We start from the raw sequence: 23,823 nt of genomic DNA, 5'->3' as shown, positions 1-23,823 counted from the left end.
ACGCTTTTGTGTTGGCATTTAAATGCCATAGTGTACCCTTACAGACAAACAAACAAACATGCCATAGCCAAGGCGTTTTCAAGGCGGCACATTCCATGAAAAGGGTATCTCTCTCGCTCTTTCAGATTCCTCTATCTTTGCAGCTGGGAGAAGGGGTTTAGCTAAGATCCTGAAGTCCCTAAAGAGCAAAAAGTAGCCAGTCAAGGTGAGTGGAAAGGTGGCGGGAAAACATTTTGGAAACCTTTAGGGAGCATACTGAGAATGTTACGTTCATACAGTTGAATTCTGTTATTCACTGTCAAATGATCTCTAATGCTCTCCTTTCTTTCAGATAATTCAATTTAGTGACAAGAATCTACAACTAAAAACAAAGTTGTCCTATGAAGAGGGGGAATGGTTTTCCATACTTTTCTATTCTCTTTTCATACTGATTTAATTGTTCCTTTATTCATGCATTTTGAATAAAGCTGCTAGCATCGAACATCTATATGTGTGTTTGTTATTAATACATTTTCATTAGGAGGTCAAGAGGTGAAATGAGTTCATATTCACAAACACACACACTACAAACCAAAATGAAATGAATCTGTTTCCACCAATGCCTTCACATGTTTTGCACTTTACAATCTACAATCCTTAACAAACAAGTTTCCTCTTCTGTATGAGTTAATCTCTGACAATGACTTTGACATGATCTGCCTCTGTCAAGTCTACGTTTACTAACCACCGGTCCTGGCAATCCATCATGGCGCACACCTGCGCCTCATCATGAGGCACACCTGGACTTCATCACTACCCTGATTACTTCCCCTTCATCTAGCACTCCCTAGTGTCACTCTTCAGGCAGTCTTGGTTACGTTTTCATGTTCAGACTCTGCTCGTTTTATACTCGCCATGTTCGTTATTATTAAACTCTACGTTACAGCCTCACTGAAACATGGCACAGAGAGGGTGACTGTTACCATCTTAACGGAGCAGCTCCACCTGTACATTGCATTGAAAAGGCGCCAGCCACGGTGGAGGCCTTGCTGTTTTATGTAGACTGCTTTATTTTAAATCCACTGATTGATGCTGATTTTCTGTCTTTTGAGTGCCTTGCTTTTAAATGTAAACAACCAAATCCTCTCACTGTTATTCCTGTTTACAACCCCCCCCAAGGCAAGCACATTTTTTAACTCTGAGTTTTCTGAACTAATAACCTCTGTATGCCCCACCCCCTCCAACATTGTAATTTTGGGAGACTTTAACATCCATGTTGACTCACCCAAGTGCTCTATGGCTGCTGACTTCCTTAACCTGCTGGACTGTCTAAACCATGTGCAACATGGAAATGTTCCCCACCCACAACCGTGGACACACATTGGACCTCGTTATCACTTGCGATGTCGCTGCCTCTGACTTGGATGTCATCGAGCTAGGCGTCTCTGACCACAAGGCTGTGACACTGTCTCTGACCGCTCCAACTCCTCTCCACCGCCCAAAGAGGACCATTAAAGATGGCGGCAAGCATGTATTTTTCCTCTGATCAGAGTTTGTGGCTGCAAAGCTTTTTGTGGATTTGTTTCCATTTAGCTTTGTTTCATCTGGCTGTGAACACATTGGACAATAGTGTAATATTGCATACAGTGTTTTTAAGGAGAAACTGCTGAAACTTTTGAGGCCTACTTGGATGTACCTCGGCACCCTACTCTGCACTGGGGCATTATCTGAGCAGACACCTGCCTACTGCTGCTTTCATCCTTCCACTTGACATTGTGCCTTTCGTGTTTTTGGAAAGGGTGGGGAACATTTCCATGTTGCACATGGTTTAGACATTCCAGCAGGTTAAGGAAGTCAGCAGCCATAGAGCACTTGTTGAGTCAAAATGGATGTTAATCGCATTGAGTAAGTCACCGCTCTCTCCTTGTTGTTGTTATGCTGCGAGTTTTGTGCCTTGCTTGTATTTATTATGGCTAGTACTGGCTGGTTTCTAGTCTGTGGTTAGGTTCTGGCTTGCTGCCTATAACTGTGGTGATCCTACAAACTGTGTGATTAAATCTAACTAACTATCACACTGTGTGGATTGATTGACTTTTAGCTGATTCCTCGCCAACCTATTTTATTTGTGTGGATTTTAATTGACTTTTTCCAAAATGGCATCTACCACTTTCCGCCATACGGGGAAACAGACTTTTTCAGATTGGCAGCTACCACCTTCAGAGACTACGGTGATTGTTTCATCCCATGTAAGAGCTGCACCTATTTTGCACAGTTCCGGGGTAATATTGTGGAATGTGGACACTGTCAGCTTATAGAGAAATATATGTCTGAGCTGGACATCCAGAGTAAGCAAATTGAGACATTGAAGTGTATCCTGGATAGGTCCCACTCTAAGAGCTTTTTTTTTCTACTCCACTGCCTTCCTGCAGCAAAAACTCTGTGCTACCCGGGGCCTACGGTGAAGGATATTACAGGATTTCTTCAGTCCGTCCTACATCAGCAGCCAAGGGCTGCTGCTGTCGTTGTGCATGTAGGATCAAATGATATCTAAAAGAGAAAATCAGAGCTAATGAAACAGGATTTTATGGAGCTGATCAGCACCCTGAAATGCTCTGAAAAGCAGCTGACTATCTCTTCATATCTGGCTTAAAGACTACTGCCACTCTGTTGGCATAACTTTTATTGACAATTTCAACACTTTTTGGAAACAAAAGATGCTCTATAGAGATGATGGACTCCTCTCTTCACATTTCAAGGCCACATCAAAATATTGACTCAGAGACAGACCAAGCCCCGCTCAGGTAATACCGCCCATCCTTTCTAAGCGTAATCATCGTACTGTTGTCTATACTTCCAAGGGTGTTGTCAGTTGTAATCTTGTACCCATTTGTTTGAACTCCGCTATTGTTGGCCTTAAAAGAGAAGCCCACTGTGGTCTGCTAACACAGTGCTTTTAGTTCAACTGTCAATTCCATAAACTTGAATACCGCCTCGGTTTTCAAATCACGTAGAGGGCTTGGGCTGTTGGACGATAGCAACCAAAGCAAATGTAAGTCAGTTTATAACATTCCATTATTGGTTACTCTGAGAGTTCCCCATATTGACATCAGCTGCGGCCTCAGGCCCTATGCTGTTAACCTTGGAAAAGTATTTCCAATTTCTACTACTTCTTCTATTACCAATAGGGATAGACCAAATGGTGCAGTTCTATGCAATATTAGAGCCATACCAACTACACAGTGAGGGGAAGTATTTGATCCCCTGCTGATTTTGTACGTTTGCCCACTGACAAAGAAATGATCAGTCTATAATTTTAATGGTAGGTTTACTTGAACAGTGAGAGACAGAATAACAACCAAAAAATCCAGAAAAACGCATGTCAAAAATGTTATATATTGATTTGCATTTTAATGAGGGAAATAAGTATTTGACCCCTCTGCAAAACATGATTTAGTACTGGCAAAACCCTTGTTGGCAATCACAGCGGTCAGACGTTTCTTGTAGTTGGCCACCAGGTTAGCACATATCTCAGGAGGGATTTTGTCCCACTCTTCTTTGCAAGTCATTAAGGTTTAGAGACTGACATTTGGCAACTCGATTGGCAACTCCCTCACTGTATATCAATATCAACCATCAGACAGGGCCTGCAACCGCCTATTGAATGTAGCTTGTTTGAGTTGGAGACTCCATGTGACTTTAGAAATCGTAAAGGCCTTGTGTTGATGCATCTGAACATTAGGAGCTTACTTCCTAAACTGGATTACATCAAGATCTGGGCTATGGAAAAGAATCCGGACATTCTGGTATTGACTGAAACTTCGATCTCTGGGGACATTCTGGACTCTGATATTAATATTGAGGGTTATAATATGTTCAGAGATGACAGACAGGGCAGAGGTGGTGGAGTGGCCATTCTTATTAAAAATAATTTACCAAAACATTTAAGCTGGGGAAGAAATGTATCCATAACTGTTATAGGGGTCTACCGTCCTCCCACGTCTAACCTTAACTAGTTTGTTGTCTTCTTTTATCAAATCAGAAGTTATTATCCTGGGTGACCTAAATTATGATTGGGAAATGCAGGCTTCAGACAATCTAAAATACTTGTGTGATGATCTAAAACTAACCCAGCTGGTGACAAAGCCTACATGGCCCAACCCTGAAGATCTTTCAAAGTCAACTCTGATTGATCTTATCTTAACGAATACATCAGAGAAATATGTTTCTACTGGTGTCTTCGCCCAAGACATTAGTGACCATTGCCCAGTTGTTTGTGTTAGAGATGTGAGAATATAAAAATCTAACCCTCGTGTCATCACAAAGAGGAACTTTAAAAACCTCAGTGAACAGGCTTTGATTGTATTTCAGCTATCGCTGAACCTGATTTAGCTTTCAGCCTTTTTGCAGATGACTTCAATACTATTGTGGATAATTATGCTCCCTTTAAAAAATTAAGGGTTAAAGGTAGATCGAATGCCTGGTACACTCCGGAATTATCAGAAGTAATTCATAAACGAGATGATGCTTGGGTCAAGGCCAGGAACACAGGCTTAGCCCCGGACAGGGAAGCTATTAAGCAACGGAGGAATCATTGTGTAAGACAAATCAGGAAGGCTAAATCTCTATAACCGCTCTTTCGGATTGTAATGGGAACCCAGCTAAATTCTGGAAAACTGTAAAATCCCTGAAGGATTCAACTTCCTCCTCTCTGCCACAACAACTCAATTCAGACACTGGCCTCATTACGGGACAAAAATGCCATCATTGATGCATTTAATCACCATTTTATTTCAGTGGGCTATCACTTTTAAATAAATTCTAAGCCTATTCGCAATGGCATTGGGCTGGATGCTGACAGGGGAAACTTGTGAAATGATCAGAGAAATGATAGTCAAGGCTTTTCTTTTAGGCTATTTACAGAAAAAGAAGTCCTGGATGCTTTGCTAGCAATGGACAACAAGAAATCAACAGGGCCGACCAATTGGGTCCCGGTCTGCTTAAGTCATTGTTGTTGGCTCAATAACCCACATTTGTTATTGGACATTGTTATCAGGAATTATTCCAAAAGTATGGAAATCAGCTCTTGTGCTGGCACAAGGGCGGGGATAGTAGTGATCTTAATAATTATCGCCCCATTTCAAGGCTTCGTTGTCTAGCTACAATTCTTGAATCCTTGGTAAATGTACAACGTTGCTCTTTTTTATCCGACAAATGTATTTTGAATGTAAACCAATCAGGGTTTAGGCATGGGCATAGCACTATTAGAGCAACCACTTTAGTTAATACTGATCTTGTCAATGTTTTAGATACTGAAATTAAATGTGCTGCTTTTTTTTTGGGGGGGGGTGGATAGATCAGCTTTAATATTGCAGATAGATTGTAACTTCCATCAATGTAACTGTCTTAATCACTTCCAATCCCCCATATGTTTTTTCTCTCGCAAATATATATATATATTTATATATATTTGCGAGAAAAAAAACATATATATATATATATATATATATATATATATATATATATATATATATATACACACACATATACACACACATACAGTTGAAGTCTGAAGTTTACATACACCTTAGCCAAATACATTTAAACTCAGTTTTTCCAATTCCTGACATTTAATCCTAGTAAATTCCCTGTCTTAGGTCAGTTAGGGATCACCACTTTATTTTAAGAATGTGAAATGTCAGAATAATAGCAGAGAGAATTATTTATTTCAGCTTTTATTTATTTCATCACATTCCCAGTGGGTCAGAAGTTTACATACACTCAATTAGTATTTGGTAGCATTGCCTTTAAATTGTTTAACTTGGGTCAAACGTTTTGGGTAGCCTTCCACAAGCTTCCCACAATAAGTTGGGTGAATTTGGCCCATTCCTCCTGACAGAGCTGGTGTAACTGAGTCAGGTTTGTAGGCCTCCTTGCTCGCACACGCTTTTTCAGTTCTGCCCACACATTTTCTATAGGATTGAGGTCAGGGCTTTGTGATGGCCACTCCAATACCTTGACTTTGTTGTCCTTAAGCCATTTTGCCACAACTTTGGAAGTATGCTTGGGGTTATTGTCCATTTGGAAGACCCATTTGCGACCAAGCTTTAACTTCCTGACTGATGTCTTGAGATGTTGCTTCAATATATCCACATAATTGTCCTTCCTCATGATGCCATCTATTTTGTGAAGTGCACCAGTCCCTCCTGCAGCAAACCACCCCCGTAGCATGATGCTGCCACCCCCGTGTTTCACGGTTGGGATGGTGTTCTTCGGCTTGCAAGCTTTCCCCTTTTTCCTCCAAACATAACGATGGTCATTATTGCCAAACATTTCTATTTTTGTTTCATCAGACCAGAGGACATTTCTCCAAAAAGTACGATCTTTGTCCCCATGTGCAGTTGCAAACCGTAGTCTGGTTTTGAAGCAGTGGCTTCTTCCTTGCTGAGCGGCCTTTCAGGTTATGTTGATATAGGACTTGTTTTACTGTGGATATAGATACTTTTGTACCTGTTTCCTCCAGCATCTTCACAAGGTCCTTTGCTGTTGTTCTGGGATTGATTTGCACTTTTCGCACCAATGTACGTTCATCTCTAGGAGACAGAATGCGTCTCCTTCCTGAGCGGTATGACGGCTGCGTGGTCCCATGGTGTTTATACTTATGTACTATTGTTTGTACAGATGAACGTGGTACCTTCAGTCGTTTGGAAATTGCTCCCAAGGATGAACCAGACTTGTGGAGGTCTACAATTTTCTGTCTGAGGTCTTGGCTGATTTCTTTTGATTTTCCCATGATGTCAAGCAAAGAGGCACTGAGTTTGAAGGTACGCTGAGACTCGTACTATCCGCCTCCTGTGTCTGCATCTGGGTCTTAGCCTGAGCCGTGATACTGGCCACTTTAATATTGGAACACTAGTCACTTTAATAATGTTACATATTTTTTGCTTTACTCATGTCATATGTATATACTGTATTCTATTCTACTGTATTTTAGTCTATGCCATTCCGACATTGCTCGTCCTAATGGCTATATATTTCTTAATTCCATTATTTTACTTTTACATTCATGTGTATTGTATGTATTGTTGTGAATTGTTAGATATTACTGCACTGTTGGAGATAGAAACACAAGCCTTTCGCTACACCCGCAATAACATCTACTAAACATGTGTATGTGACCAATAAAATGTGACTTAATTTGATTAGATTTATTTATTTGAAAGGTAATTAAGAAACAGGCAATTGTTTTCTGCAAACTTCCCTTCTAAATTTGAAAGTAATCCTAGAAGTAATTATCCATTTATTTTTTCAAATGTATCGGTAATCAGATTACAATAATTTTGCTGGTAACGCAACGGATTAAAGTTGCAGTTTTTTTGTAATCCATTACATGTAACGGATTACATGTAATCTGTTACTCCCCAACCCTGGAGTCAGCACATGGAGACTTTCAAGATGAAATGCCTCTAATCGGCATTACAATTTTACTAGACACAACTTTTACTTGTATTGTCTTTTTTTTGTATAGAATTGAATGATATCAGTCAATATGGTGAGGGAGAAACCCTGTGTATTTTTGCACCAGAATCAGGGAACTCCTGTTGTATGCGGGACTCCACACAGGAAGTTATGACCACTCTGACATGTTTGCCAAAGCTAGCCCCATTGCCACCAGACAAAATGTCGATAGGCACAGTATCTGTATCGGCTGGGAATGACAAAAAAAGGTGAAAGGTGCACATTGTTATATTAGCAGAACACTGTATTATGTAAAGGGTTGTTTATTCCACATGGACCTGTTACTACATTTGAAAGTTATCAAAACACTTCGTATAGAATATCTACATAAATTCAGCAATTGCATTCTTCTTATATTACTCTGTAGGCTACTGAACTATTCTAAGCTTCCTTTGGCATCTCACCATACATCTGTCTGTAGTTATTGAACTCAACCTGCAGGAACTTTGTTTGTTGTGATAGAGTGGGGGGAAACCGCTGAGGGCAAGGTTCTGACAGATGGGTGTGTCTTGGTGGTGGCAAGGACACACCCAAGAAACACCAACGTCAAGCCACACCCCCAATCCAACTCACATTTGGCTTCTGTCAACCCTGCCAGCATTTCTTCCAGAGCAAGCAAAAATACGAGGCCAAATCAGCGGGTGCAGTTCCCCTTTAAATTGGTCAATGTAATTGAGGGAATACTGTTTGTTGGGACACAATCTGCCACACTGAGTCAAGCTAAGGCCAACTTCAACTTCAGCCAAATATGCAGTCAGTTAACCTGATGGCCAAATAAAATTCAGTCTCCCTCAGCCACACACAGATTCACATAATTAGATCTATACTGAACAAAAATATAAACGCAACATGTAAAGCTTATTTCTCTCAAATGTTTTGCACAAATTTGTTTACATCCCTGTTAGTGAGGATTTCTCATTTGCCAAGAGAATCCATCCACCTGACTGGTGTGGCATATCAAGAAGCTGATTAAACAGCACGATCATTACACAGGTGCACCTTGTGCTGGAGACAAAAAAAGGCCACTCTAAAATTAGCAGTTTTATCACACAGGAGTATTTCTGTCTGCAATAAAGACCTTTTGTGGGGAAAAACTAATTCTGATTGGCATGGCCCCCAAGTGGGTGGGCCTATGCCCTCCCAGGCCCATCCATGGCTGTGCCCCTGCCCAGTCATGTGAAATCCATATATTATGGACTAATTCATTTCAATTGACTGATTTCCTTCTATGAACTGTAAAATCTTTGAAATTGTTGCATGTTGCGTTTATATTTTGGTTCAGTATATACACTACCAGTCAAAAGTTTGGACACACCTACTCATTCAAGGGTTTTTCTTTATTTAAAAAATGTTTTACATTGTAAAATAATAGTGAAGACATCAGAACTATTAAATAACACATATGGAATCATGTAGTAACCAAAAAAGTGTTAAACAAATCAAAATATATTTTATATTTGAGATTCTTCAAAGCAGCCACCCTTTGCCTTGATGACAGCTTTGCACACTCTTTAACGCATACATTTTCCTTTTACAAACAGTAGTAAGTAAGATACAGTGTGTTTGAGCTGCAGCGTGCAAGCCACTGTGTGTGTGTGTGTGTGTGTGTTTATGCATTTGACTATTCTTGTGGGGGCCAGAAATCCCAAAAAGAATAGTAAACAAACATAAATTTGACCAACTGGGGACATTTTGTTGGTCCCCACAAGGTCAAATGCTATTTCTATGGGGTTTAGGGTTAAGGTTAGAATTAGTGTTAGGGATAGAATTAGGTTTAGGGTTAGGAGCTAGGGTTAGGGTTAGGAGCTAGGGTTAGGGTTTAGGTTAGGTTTTTGGGTTAAGGTTAGGGTTAGGGTTAGGGTAAATAGGATTTTGAATGGGACTGAATTGTGTGTCCCCACAAGGTTAGCTGTACAATACTGTGTGTGTGTGTGTGAACAGTGGTGTCTGATCTGTAGTATAAATGAGATACAATGGAGGAGAGTGACTTATATAATTACAATCATTACACAAACATTTGCATTTATCAGAGCCTCTTTCATGCAAAAAAAAAACAATTTGTCAGAATCGGACACATTCACACGGTTCCACCCCAAGCCCACCCCACCTACCCCATAATTTATCTTCCTGTCTTTTTCCCCCCTAGTAGTTCTACTAAAAGGTGTCTGATTGCCCTACTTTCTGGGGCTATTGAACCCGAAAGTGCTAAATGTTGAGCAGTTTAGCATTGTTCTCTTTGTTTGTTTTAACAGTTGCAGGCAGAGAAATCCTTGCCAGGGAGGACACTGACAGTTATTTGCAGACATTTTGTGCCAAAAAGCCCCACAGTCCTACCATGCTAGCTGTTTAGCGTAGCACTTTGAATTTGTTTTAGCGGTTGCTTTGATTCAGGCTGAGAGCACATTGCCAGTGTGATAACTAATGGTTGGCAAGCAGCCATTTTGTGTTTAGCTCTCATCCTGAGCACTTCCCTCTGCTCTTTCAGCACCATGGACAGCAGTCAGAGCGTCAGCATATAAATCTCTCTTTCTCTCGCTCTCTCTCCCTCTCTCTCTCTCTCTCTTTCTCTCTCTCTCCTTCCTCTCCCCTCCTCTCATGACTCAACTCCCACCACTTAAAAGCTAATGTCCGCAGAAACAGAAAGATGTCCACAAGCACTGGGGCACTGGGGATTTGATAACCCTCTACTGCCTCTCTATATCTCTCTCTGCCTCTCCCTGCATCTCTTTGTCTGGTGGTTTTGACCCTGATATGAGCAGATCTGATCTGATATGAGTCTCTGTACCCACTGGTCCTGTCTGGCCATGTCTGATAGCATCTATATGCCTCTCTATCTCTCACTCTGTACTAGTCATCTGTTCTCCCTCTATCTCTCCATCATCTGAGCCCTCTGTCCCTATCGGTCTGTCTCTCTCTCCCTCTAGAGCTGAGGCAGTTGTTTTCAGTGTGCTTCTGTAGTTGCAGTCAGATTTTGTGGCTGGAGAAAACAGAATTCCATCTATAGCTAGAGGCCATCTACTTTTATGTGCTGTCTGTCTTCCCAGTAACCTACTTGGTGTGTGAACTGCTGACTGCTCATAACTTGCAGCTGATTGTTGACACATCAACCAGTATTAAGGGGCAGGGCAATTTGTAACTGTTGTTGTTTTGGTAATCAGTGACTGTATTGGAGGGGGAGTGGTTTCTCCTCTCCTAGGCAATCAGCAATTAGTACCGGGAGGTGTGCTCTTCACCTCTGCTAGGCAATTAGAAATGAGTGTTAATACTTCAGTCTCCCCTGTTTTCTCAGCGGCAGCTGGAAGCGGCGGTCGTATCAGCGGTGGTCTCGTCGCCGAAACAAAGACGGTTCTGCCGAGTTGTTCGAGGCAGCCTCCACACCTCTCACTTGAGTATCTTACCTTGTTATTTTCAGATTATCTTATTTTGCTGTTTTGTAGCGTTGTCAACTCTGTGTGTGTTTTCTATTCCTGTTTGCTCCTCTCCCTGTAGGCTTTACAGACGCGCCCCACCCCTTGGCTGCAACCCTTGTAATTTAGTGTACCCTGCATACACAACCCATGTGGAATTTCTGGTATCTGGCAGCGTTTGGACCTGCCGATCTGCTGTCAAGAACGCAGAGTTCATCTCAGCCTATGCTGCCATTCAGTCCCTAGACTTTTTGGCCCTGATGGAGACATGGATCATCCCAGAAAACACTGCTACTCCAGCTGCTCTCTCTTCATCTGACTACGTGTTTTCTCAAAGTCCGAGAGCATCTGGTCATCGTTGTGGTGGCACAGGGCTACCCTTAGAGAGCTCCTCAATAAGCTTGACTATAAGATAATTTCCTAATGATGGCTTACCGCTCCTCGTACTGGGTGACTTCAACCTCCCGAAGTCTGACTTTCCCCTCCTTGACTCTTTTGAACTCACCCTTTCCCAGTCCCTTCCCACTCACAAGGCAGGCAATAAGCTTCACCTAATATTTACTAGAGGCTGTTCGCCTACTAATCTCACTGCAACCCACCTCCAGGTCTCTGATCACTCATTTGTTTCCTTTTCTGTCTCCCACTCCTCCAACCCTACCCACTCAGCACCTACCCAGATGGTCATGCGCCACCTCTCTCCCACTACTCCCTCCTCATCTATACTCTCTCATTTCTGCTAAATCCTTCTGCCTCATGTCTCCTGATTCGACACCTTTCCTCCTGGCCAGCCCAGCCCTCACCTCCTGCTCCGTAGCTGAGTGACTCATTGTGAGTTTACAGAACAGAGCTGTGGGCAGCTGAACAAAAATGGAGGAAAACTCAACTTCCAGAGGACCTATCATCCTTTCACTCCCTCCTCTCTACCTTCTCTTACTCTGTATCCGATGCTAAAGCCACTTTCTAACTCAAAATGTCCAGCTTCTGCCTCCAACCCTAGGAAACTATTTTCCACCTTCTCCTCTCTCCTTAATCCTCCACCCCCTCCCTCCTCCCTCTCTGCGGACGACTTTGTCAACCACTTTGTAAAGAAGGTTGATGACATCTGCCTCCTCATTCACTCAGCCTATTGTGTCCACTGGTCCCATTCACACATAACTACCCTACACTTTGACCTCTTTGTCCCCTGTTAGGGGCGGACTGCCAGGTAGGATGCAATCCAACAGTGTGCAGAGCTTGAGACGCCCAGGAGAGGAGGATCAGATGGTTCATGGTGTCGAAGGCATTGAACAGATCTAGGAGGATGGATACAGAGGAAAGAGAGTCAGCTTTGGCAGTGTGGAGAGCCTCCATAACACAGAGGAGAGCAGTCTGAGATGGAAGGAAGTTCCATGCAATAATGGCTCTATAAAAAACTGTACGCTTTCTTTAATTAGTTCTGGATTTGGGGACTATGAAAAGACCCCTGGTGGCATGTCTGGTGGGGTAAGTGTGTGTGCCAGAGGTGTGTGTAAGTTGACCATGCAAACAATTTTGAACACATTAATGTTTCTTATAAAAAGAAGAAGTGATGCAGTCAGTCTCTCCTCAACTCTTAGCTAAGAGAGACTGGAATGCATAATATTTATATTAGCCCTCTGATTACAATGAAGAGCAAGACAAACCGCTCTGTTTTGGGCCAGCTGCAGCATAACTAGGTATTTTCTTGCAGCACTCGACTGCACGACTAGACAATAATCAAGATAAGACAAACCTTGAGCCTGCAGGACTTGCTTTTTGGAGTGTGGTGTCAAAAAAGCAGAGCATCTCTTTATTTACGGACAGACCTCTCCCCATCTTTACAACCACTGAATCTATATGTTTTAACCATGACAGTTTACAATTTAAGGTAACACCAAGTAATTTAGTCTCATCAACTTATTCAACAGCCAAACCATTCATTACCAGATTCAGGTTTAAAACTTAGGGAATGATTTGTACCAAATACAATGCTCTTAGTTTTAGAGATGTTCAGGACCAGTTTATTACTGGCCACCCATTCCAAAACGGACTGCAACTCTTTGTTAAGGGTTTCACTGACTTCATTAGCTGTGGTTGCTGATGCGTATATGGTTGAATCCTCAGCATACATGGACGCACATGCTTTGTTTAATGCCAGTGGCATGTCATTGGTAAAAATAGAAAAGAGTAGAGGGCTTAGAGAGCTGCCCTGCAGTACACCACACTTTACATGTATTACATTAGAGAAGCTTCCATTAAAGAAAACCTGGCAGCAAGCTGCTGGGTCTGCTGCTAGAACCAGTAAAGGCCACTTTACCACTTTTGGGTAGCGGAATTACTTTGGCTTCCCTCCAGGCCTGAGGACAAAGACTTTCCTCCAGGCTCACATTAAAGATATGACAGATAGAAGTGGCTATAGAGTCAGCAACCATCCCCAGTAGCTTTCCATCTAAGTTGTCAATGCCATTTAAAAAATTGTACGCCCCTTACACTTCAGTGTTGTGATGCAAAAAATCTAGCAAAATGTATAGCGCACAGAATTCAAAAGGTATTGTCAGACATTATTCATTCTAATCAGACAGGTTTTTTTACATGGACGATACATCTGAGATAATATAAGGCAAGTACTGGAAACAATAGAACACTATGAAAAATCTGAGAAACCAGGCCTGCTATTCATAGCTGACTTTGAAAAGGCTTTTGATAAAGTACGACTGGAGTTTATATATAAATGCCTGGAAAATTTCAATTTTGGAGAATCTCTTATAAAATGGGTTAAAATCATGTATAGTAACCCTAGGTGTAAAACAGTAAATAATGGCTAATTCTCCAAAAGTTTTAAACTGTCAAGAGGAGTAAGGCAAGGTTGTCCACTATCGGCATATCTATTTATTATTGCCATCGAAATGTTAGCTATTAAAATCAGATCCAACAATAATATCAAGGGATTAGTAATCCAGGGTTTAAAAACAATGGTGTCATTGTACGCTGATGATTCATGTTTTCTTTTAAATACCTCCACAGCCTCATAGAGGATCTAGATAATTTTTCTAACCTCTCTGGATTGCAGTGTACTGTATTACGTATTGGATCACTAAACATACAACTTTTACATTACCATGTAGTTTACCAATAAAATGGTCTGATGGTGATGCCAATATACTCCGGTATACATATCACAAAATAAATAAATGATCTCACACCAATACATTTTTATAGAAAGTTAGCAAAAATAGATAAGATCTTGCTACCATGGAAAGGTAAATACCTGTCTATTTGTGGAAAAATCTACCTAAATTAACTCTTTAGTAATAACCCAGTTTACGTCCCGAGTGGCGCAGCGGTCTAAGGCACTGTATCTCAGTGCTTGAGGCGTTACTACAGACCCCCTGGTTCGATTCCAGGCTGTATCACAACCGTCGGTGATTGGGAGTCCCATAGGGCAGCACACAATTTGTCCGGTGTAGGCCGTCATTGTAAATAAGAATTTGTTCTTAACTGACTTGCCTGGTAAAATAAAAATAAAATATGCTTATGGTCTTGCTAGCAAACAGTTTTTTTAATTATATGAGAAAAAAATATTTGGAACGGAAAGCCAGACAAAATTAAATGGGCCTATTTATATAATGAATATGAATTCGGAGGGCAGAAATAATTAAATATTAAAGCACTAGACCTCTCACTAAAGGCTTAAGTCATACAAAAGTTATACATAAATCCGAACTGGTTATCTAGCAAATTAGTAAGAATGTCTCACCTTATGTTCAAGAATGGCCTTTTTCCTTTTATTCAGATTACAACCTCTCACTTTCAGTTATTTGAAAAGGAAATCATCTCCCAAATATTGCTACTTTTAAAACAAGCCATAGAAAGTTGGTTGCAATTTCTATTTAATCCACCAGAAAGGACAGAACAAATAATGCAAAAAAATGTTGTGGTTAAACTCAAATATACTAATTGATAAAAAATATATATTTTTTTGAAAGAATGTTTAAAAAAATTATAATCTTCATAAATGATATCATAGGTAGGACTGGTGGAGTTATGTCGCACATGCAGCTAACAAAAACATATGGAAATGTCTGCTCTACCCAAAATTACAACTAACTAATTGCAGCATTACCGCAAATATGGAAGAGGAAAGTAGAAGGGGGAAAAAGTAAGGAACTTGTCTGTCGGTCCTGCATTAAAGAACATAGTTGGTTAAAGAAAATTGTGATAAATAAAAAAGTGTACCTGTTTCGTTTAAGGACCAAAAAATTGACAGCCATGCCATATAGATTGCTAAATAGTTGGGAAGAGATTTTTGAATTCTATGGCACATAGTTTATGAATTGATACGCAAAACGACGCCGGATTCATACAAAATTCTTGCAACCTATAGAATGTTATTTATATGGGGGATACAACCTTCCCAGCTCTGCAGATTTTGCTGCGAAGAGACAGAATCATTAAATCATTTGTTTTGGTACTGTCCATATGTAGCTTGTTTTTGGTCACAGGTCCAGGAATGGCTGAAGAATTGCAATATTTACCTGGAGCTAACCCTGCAGATAGCACTACTGGGTGATCTGAAAAGTCATAGTCAATCGATCAATAATATAATAATACTTTTAGAAAAAAAAAATATATATATTTACAATGAGAATAGAAAGGTTCACAAATGTTGTGAAACATCACAGCACAGTTGAAAAATATTTAGCAAATAGAAATCCAATATGGATGGTGTTAAGAGATAGATTGGAGGGGTTGAATGGAGCTGAAGGTTGGGACTAATAACAACTAATAACAACAAGATAACTAATGTAAAACATACAGCGTCCTTAAAACTTATATAGGTTATAGCTTAAGAACTTTTGTGAAAGAGCACAGTTTGAAAGATATGGCAAATAGAAATCAAACCGGATGGACATCAGAAATAGTTGGGAGAGATTGAGGGTAGAGGAAGGACAGGAGTAAAAACAAACAAAATGGAACTATTGTAAAATAGACTGTGTCCATAAAATGTATATATCGGCTTGAACAATGGCGTCGGAGGGGATGGCTGCTGTTTTATGGGCTCTTAACCAACCGTGCTATTTTGATAGCATTGTTTGTAACTTATTTTGTACATAATGTTGCTGCTACCGTCTCTTTTGACCGAAAATAGCTTTTGGACATCAGAACAGCGATTACTCACCTTGAACTGGACAAATAATTTTTTTTAAATGAGTCGGACGAAAGGGATTTGCTACAGACACACGACAGGGCCCTCATCCCTGTCATTCGCAGTAGAAAGAGACAAAGATATCGCGGAAGGAGATTGGGGTGCCTGGTAAGGAGCTGGCGATGAGTGGCTAATCTGCCTTTGCCTTCATACTATTGGCCAACGTACAATCGCTTGATAATAAAGTGGACGAACTACAAGCACGTATATCCTACCAATGGGACATTAAAAACTGTAATATCTTATGTTTCACCGAGTCATGGCTGAATGACGACATGAATAACATACAGCTGGTGGGTTATACACTGTATCGTCAGGATAGAACAGCAGCCTCTGGTAAGACAAGGGGTGGCGGTCTATGTATATTTGTAAACAACAGCTGGTGCACGATATCTAAGCAAGTCTCGAGGTTTTGCTCGCCTCAGGTAATCTCATGATAAGCTCTTGACCACACTATCTACCAAGAAAGTTTTCATCTATATTCTTCGTAGCTGTCAATTTACCACCACAAACCGATGCTGGCACTAAGACCGCACTCAATGAGCTGTATACGGCCATAAGCAAACAAGAAAATGCTCATCCAGAGGCGGCGCTCCTAGTGGCCAGGGACTTTAATGCAGGGAAACTTAAATCTGTTTTACCTAATTTCTACCAGCATGTTAAATGTGCAACCAGAGGAAAAAAAACTCACTCCACACACAGAGACGCGTACAAAGCTCTCCCTCGCCCTCCATTTGGCAAATCTGACCACAATTCTATCCTCCTTATTCCTGCTTACAAGCAAAAATTAAAGCAGGAAGCACCAGTGACTCGGTCAATAAAAAATTGGTCAGATGAAGCAGATGCTAAGCTACAGGACTGTTTTGCTAGCACAGACTGGAATATGTTCCGGGATTCTTCCGATGGCATTGAGGAGTACACCACATCAGTCACTGGCTTCATCAATAAGTGCATCGATGACGTCGTCTCCACAGTGACTGTACATACATACAGTGAGGGAAAAAAGTATTTGATCCCCTGCTGATTTTGTACGTTTTCCCACTGACAAAGAATTGATCAGTCTATAATTTTAATTGTAGGTTTATTTGAACAGTGAGAGACAGAATAACAACAACAAAATCCAGAAAAACGCATGTCAAAAATTTTATATATTGATTTGCATTTTAATGAGGGAAATAAGTATTTGACACCCTCTCAATTAGAAAGATTTCTGGCTCCCAGGTGTCTTTTATACAGGTAACGAGTGCTCCTAATCTCAGTTTGTTACCTGTATAACAGACATCTGTCCACAGAAGCAATCAATCAATCAGATTCCAAACTCTCCACCATGGGCAAGACCAAAGAGCTCTCCAAGGATGTCAGGGACAAGATTATAGACCTACACAAGGCTGGAATGGGCTACAAGACCATCGCAAAGCAGCTTGGTGAGAAGGTGAAAACAGTTGGTGCGATTATTCGCAAATGGAAGAAACACAAAAGAACTGTCAATCTCCCTCGGCCTGGGGCTCCATGCAAGATCTCACCTCGTGGAGTTGCAATGATCATGAGAACTGTGAGGAATCAGCCCAGAACTACACGGGAGGATCTTGTCAATGATCTCAAGGCAGCTGGGACCATAGTCACCAAGAAAACAATTGGTAACACACTACGCCGTGAAGGACTGAAATCCTGCAGTGCCCACAAGGTCCCCCTACTCAAGAAAGCACATATACAGGGCCATCTGAAGTTAGCCAATGAACATCTGATTGATTCAGAGGAGAACTGGGTGAAAGTGTTGTGGTCAGATGAGACCAAAATGGAGCTCTTTGGCATCAACTCAACTCGCCGTGTTTGGAGGAGGAGGAATGCTGCCTATGACCCCAAGAACACCATCCCCACCATCAAACATGGAGGTGGAAACATTATGCTTTGGGGGTGTTTTTCTGCTACGGGGACAGGACAACTTCACCGCATCAAAGGGACGATGGACGGGGCCATGTACCGTGAAATCTTGGGTGAGAACCTCCTTCCCTCAGCCAGGGCATTGAAAATGGATCGTGGATGGTTATTCCAGCATGACAATGACCCAAAAAACACGGCCAAGGCAACAAAGGAGTGGCTCAAGAAGAAGCACATTAAGGTCCTGGAGTGGCCTAGCCAGTCTCCAGACCTTAATTCCATAGAAAATCTGTGGAGGGAGCTGAAGGTTCGAGTTGCAAATGTCAGCCTCGAAACCTTAATGACTTGGAGAAGATCTGCAAAGAGGAGTGGGAAAAAATCCCTCCTGAGATGTGTGCAAACCTGGTGGCCAACTACAAGAAACGTCTGACCTCTGTGATTGCCAACAAGGGTTTTGCCACCAAGTACTAAGTCATGTTTTGCAGAGGGGTCAAATACTTATTTCCCTGATTAAAATGCAAATTAATTCATAACATTTTTGACATGTGTTTTTCTGGATTTTTTTGTTGTTATTCTGTCTCTCACTGTTCAAATAAACCTACCATTAAAATTATAGACTGATCATGTCTTTGTCAGTGGGCAAACGTACAAAATCAGCAGGGGATCAAATACTTTTTCCCTCACTGTACCCCTACCAGAAGCCATGGATTACAGGCAACATATGCACTGAGCTATAGGGCAGAGCTGCCGCTTTCAAGGAGCGGGACTCTAACCCGAATGCGTATAAGAAATCCCGCTGTGCCCTCTGACGAACCATCAAACAGGCAAAGCGTCAATACAGGACTAAGATCGAATTGTACTACACCGGCTCCGAAAGCTCGTCGGATGTGGCAGGGCTTGCAAACTATTACAGACTACAAAGGGAAGCACAGCCACAAGCTTCCCAGTGACACAAGCCTACCAGACGAGCTAAATTACTTATATGCTCGCTTCGAGGCAAGTAACACTGAAACATGCATGAGAGCATCAGCTGTTCCGGACGACTGTGTGATCACGCTCTCCATAGCCGATGTGAGTAAGACCTTTTAAAAGGTCTACATTCAAGGCCACAGGGCCAGATGGATACCAAGACGTGTACTCCGAGTATGCGCTGACCAACTGGCAAGTGTCTTCACTGACATTTTCAACCTCTCCCTGTCTGAGTCTATAATACCAACATGTTTCAAGCAGACCACCATAATCCCTATGCCCAAGAACACTAAGGTAACCTGCCTAAATGACTACCGACCCGTAGCTCACTCAAATCAACCGTACCGACTCAAATCAACACCATTATCCCAGAAACCCTAGACCCTACAAATTCCACAAATTAACTTTTAAGAAGGCACACCTGTTAATTAAAATGCATTCCAGGTGACTACCTCATGAAGCTGGTTGAGAGAATGCCAAGAGTGTGCAAAGCTGTCATCAAGGCAAAGGGTGGCTATTTTAAGAATCTCAAATATATATAATATATTTTGATTTGTTTAACACTTTTTTGGTTACTAAATAATTTAATGTGTTATTTCATAGTTTTGATGTCTTCACTATTATTCTACAATGTAGAAAATAGTAAAACATTAAGAAAAACCCTTGAATGAGTAGGTGTGTTCAAACTTTTGACTGGTACTGTACAAAAAAAGAAAAGTCAATGCCAAGGTTTGTCATTATTGACAGACAACAAAAAAATGTCCACCTCTCCCAAACTAACTTTACAAAATTCAAACTTGCAATACCTTTCAATCATTATTTGTTTGTTGATGCATGAGTTGGCTGGGCTCCCCGGTTGTGCCATCAAACCGCTGCAACTTATCCAGAATGCCGCAGCCCACCTGGTGTTCAACCTTCCCAAGTTCTCCCATGTCACCCCACTCCTCCGCACACCACTGGCTTCCAGTCAAAGCTTGCATCCACTAGAAGACCGTGGTACTTGCATATGGAGCTGCAAGAGAAACTGCCACTCCCTACCTTCAGGCTATGCTCAAACCCTACACCTCTCATCTCTTGGCTCTCCCACCCCTCTCAGGCCAGTCAAAGCTCTTTTCTGTCTTGGCTCCCCATGGTGGAACCAGCTTCCCCCTGAAGCTAGGACAGCAGAGTCCCTGCCCATCTTCTGAAAACTTCTGAAACCTTACCTCTTTAAAGAGTATTTTAAATAATCCCACAGAACCCTCTCCCCCCCATTTTAATTGATTTATTTGCCTTTCGTAAACTAACACTAGCACTTTACTCCCCCGGTTGTCAGTGTGCTTCTGTAGTTGCAGTCAGATTTTGTAGTTGGAGTGTATACAATTCTAAAGTTGTAAAGTTGAATACTGTGTTGAACCATATGGTAACAAATCTGCATCAGAAATACCTATGCACTTACAGTGATTGATTGGTTGTACGAATCCACAAAGCTCATTCTAGGTGAAAGTCTTATTACGCTCCAGAGGCTCTGGAAGAAAACCAATCCCTTTGATGAAGGCTGTTTTTGAGGTCCTTTGATTTTTCTGATGGATTTCATGTTCCTTGCTGTTACAGGAGAGGCCGCTGAGTGTGTCTATTGAGGAAGCAGAAAGGTCAGGGCTTTAATATCACACAGTGACTCTGTGAGCGCATGGCTGGGTCTGGGTCTGCCTCAGTGAGACGCACTCATGTCTAGAGCATACACTGACACCACTGCGCCAAGTGGACAAAGACGCAGAAATGTCACCAAGAGCTGACCACAATGTGTGGGGAGAGAGAAGATGGGGGAGGCGAGGGACATGGAGAGGAGAGGTGTCAGGAAAGAAAGAGGATATAGAGACTGCTGGTGAGAGATGGAGAGAGATGTGAGGAAGGAGTGAAAGAGAGAAAGAGAGAGGGGGGTTAAGTAGCAGAAAAAGAGAGGAAGAGGGAGGCAGACGTAAATTGAAGGATATAATAAAGGACAGGATATAATATTTGATTTAATTACATTTCAGCTTTATGCTTTTAACAAGACTGTAGAGCATTGTTTCTGTAAATGCGTTCATCTTTCAGTGCAATAATCTCTGCATTAATTCAGGCAATTCATTTAGGTTTTAATTGCTTATAATAATAAAAAATGTTTTATAAAGAATAAAGAGTGGTGATAACTGGTTATTATGTATCTTCAGTATTTAAAGCCTGCTCACTACTTAATTACATTTAGAAGCACTCAGCTGGAGTAAGCATTGCAGACTGTGCTGTGTACACTATAAATAATATATTGTAATAATTGTCAATACCAGCAAAACAATTATACTTTCATGACCATAAAAACCTCCCTTTTTATAATTTCTACTAATTTCTGTGCTGTGTTAGGAGTATTTCATTAAATGCAACTCCTAAACATTTCCTCTGAAAACATGATTCACCTACACCAGCTATAGGCGGTCTCGGGGTTGGAAGCAACTCAGCAACAACCACTGGTAAGAGGCCAACAGAGCTCTCCTGATACACATAAATGAAGCAGTGAGTTCGTTGCTGATATTTTCTACCATGGTAAATATGTGGTAAGAAAACATAGCCCTCTCCTTGGCATCCATCTCACCCGTTTATTCCAGATGATAAAAGTCTCCATCGCACTATAGAAACCTTACCTTTATGATATAGACTCTGAGGAAGGCCATGACATTTTGTACAGGTCTCACAGATCCCAATAGAGTGGGGGTTTTAAGAGTTGGACTGAATGGAGGTGCTGTAGAGTTGAAGGACAGTATTACAGACCTGTTAGTGTAAGTGTGTTATCTGAACAAGCTGTGGGCTTATTCAGTGAACATTATAGTCTGAACTTTTGTTAAACTCTAGCAGATAGAGACATCAGCGCTCTGTGATTGCTTAGACAGTTTTGATTGAGCAGTGTTTCTTAACGTGTTTTCATTGTTCAGTTTCTGTGTGGTGATACTAATGGTTTGTTGGGACTGATGGTTTGTCCACATAGCAGATAAGGAGAACGAACGTAGCATGTTAGGATAATTAACATAGCAGGTTAGGATAATTAATGTAGCAGGTTAGGAGAATTATCGTAGCAGGTTAGGAGAATTATCGTAGCAGGTTAGGAGAATTAACCTAGCAGGTTAGGAGAATAAAGTAGCAGGTTAGGATAATTAACATAGCAGGTTAGGAGAATGAGGTTAAGGTTAGGAAAGGGTTAGGTTTAGGCTTAGCTAAAATGTTCTTACTGTTGCAGCCACGCGAAACGCTCTTGAGTGGCAACAAATCTTCCCAATTAGCTGTTTGCTTTCCATACACCCACTTGATACGCCCATTTATGTTGACACACCAACGTTCTGGCAGCCATGTTGAATTGCAGTTACCCATGACTCCTTTTTTTTTCTTTGCCTTTGAGTGCTATCAGGGAGAGTGCTTTGAGTGTTTCAGCACAATAAACAGTGGTCAGGGTAGCAGTATGGTATCTCTCTCTCGCTCTTTTTAATCAGGCAGGAACAGAACAGAAAGTCAATGGTGTGCTTCAAATAGTCAATTAGTATTTCACTCAGAGCAGATGGGTTTGATATAAATAAATTATTAGAAATTCTTTTAATTTCAATGGGGGACTGCAGTGTGTTATGTTTTTTTAAAACAAACAAACACTTGTTCTTAGTTGAAGCTGACATTTATTTCAACGAGTAGCATCTCAAAATACAACGGAAATAGAACCACCAAATCACGTAGTCATTTCCAATAAAAAACATATAGTCAAAATAGACTGTCCAATCGATGATACGAATCATGGATGCTATACTAGATAATCAGTGATGATTTTAAACTAGGCATGAAAGGAGGGGATAAACTGCGCCTGAGTGGCGCAGTGGTCTAAGGCACTGCATCGCAGTGCTAACTGTGCCACTAGAGATCCTGGTTCGAATCCAGGCTCTGTCGCAGCCGGCCGCGACCGGTAGACTCATGGGCGGCGCACAATTGGCCCAGCGTCGTCTAGGGTAGGGGAGGGAATGGCCGGCAGGGATGTAGCTCAGTTGATAGAGCATGGCGTTTGCAACGCCAGGGTTGTGGGTTCGATTCCCACGGGGGACCAGTATAAAAAAAAATATGTAATCACTAACTGTAAGTCGCTCTGGATAAGAGCGTCTGCTAAATGACTAAAATGTAAATGTAATAAAGTCTTGAAGGTGAGCAGGTCGAGAGCACACCCTTACAGGCCGCAGAACGGGTGCTGCAGCGACAGCAACAGGTCCAAGGGAGAGTGTGCCACCGGTAGTGAACCACTCAAGGTGGCATCAATGGCAGAGTGGGGACATGCAGGAGGGGGCACCTTCCTCAGTCGGCTGGCATGCCAGCGAGAGCCGTCAGTCAGTTGAAATGTTGCTGGGCCCAGCTGACGTTGAACTTCACACGGTGTTGACAAGAAGGTGCAGAGCTTGTCTACGCGGTGTGGTCGTTGCACCCTGACCCAATCCCTCACTTGGATTCCAGGAAGCCGTGCTCTCTTTCTTTTTTTGTAGCGCTCCTGACTTTTACGTTGTTGGCTTGCACTGCTGATTTGACTGTCGAGGCTGTCGGGTTGCCAATAGAGGGACGGAGTCTTTGTAGGGTCAGCTGTAGTTCACGTCCTAACATCAGCTTGGCAGGAGAGACTCCGGTGGTGGAGTGGTGAGCAGCTCTGTAGTGCAGCAGAGCAAGGACTCAGTGAAGGAGCAACCCTGAGCTAGGTGAGCTCTCAGTCCATTTTTAAGAGTTTGTTTGAGAGAGTGGACAGCCTGTGCACAGTCGGGTGTCCAGGCCCAGGACACCTTCTTCAACAGCTGTCGCAGAGGGGAAGTGATGGCCGAGTACTGGGGCAGTAAGTGCATGTAGTAA

General features: G+C 41.8%; 1 protein-coding gene across 1 annotated transcript in view; it reads right to left on the bottom strand.

The window, feature by feature from the left end:
• The window catches only part of LOC123482170 (DNA-directed RNA polymerase subunit beta''-like), an 81,512-nt gene extending 59,186 nt beyond the window's left edge, over nucleotides 1-22,326 (bottom strand). Inside the window, exon 1 of the mRNA XM_045208938.1 lies at nucleotides 22,323-22,326. Coding sequence (XP_045064873.1) covers nucleotides 22,323-22,326 — 4 coding nt within the window. The remainder of the gene's footprint in view (nucleotides 1-22,322) is intronic.
• Nucleotides 22,327-23,823: the final 1,497 nt, after the last annotated feature.

Source organism: Coregonus clupeaformis, chromosome 3, assembly GCF_020615455.1.
Source record: "Coregonus clupeaformis isolate EN_2021a chromosome 3, ASM2061545v1, whole genome shotgun sequence".
Lineage (NCBI taxonomy): Eukaryota > Metazoa > Chordata > Actinopteri > Salmoniformes > Salmonidae > Coregonus > Coregonus clupeaformis.
This window is presented reverse-complemented; position numbering and strand designations above follow the sequence as displayed.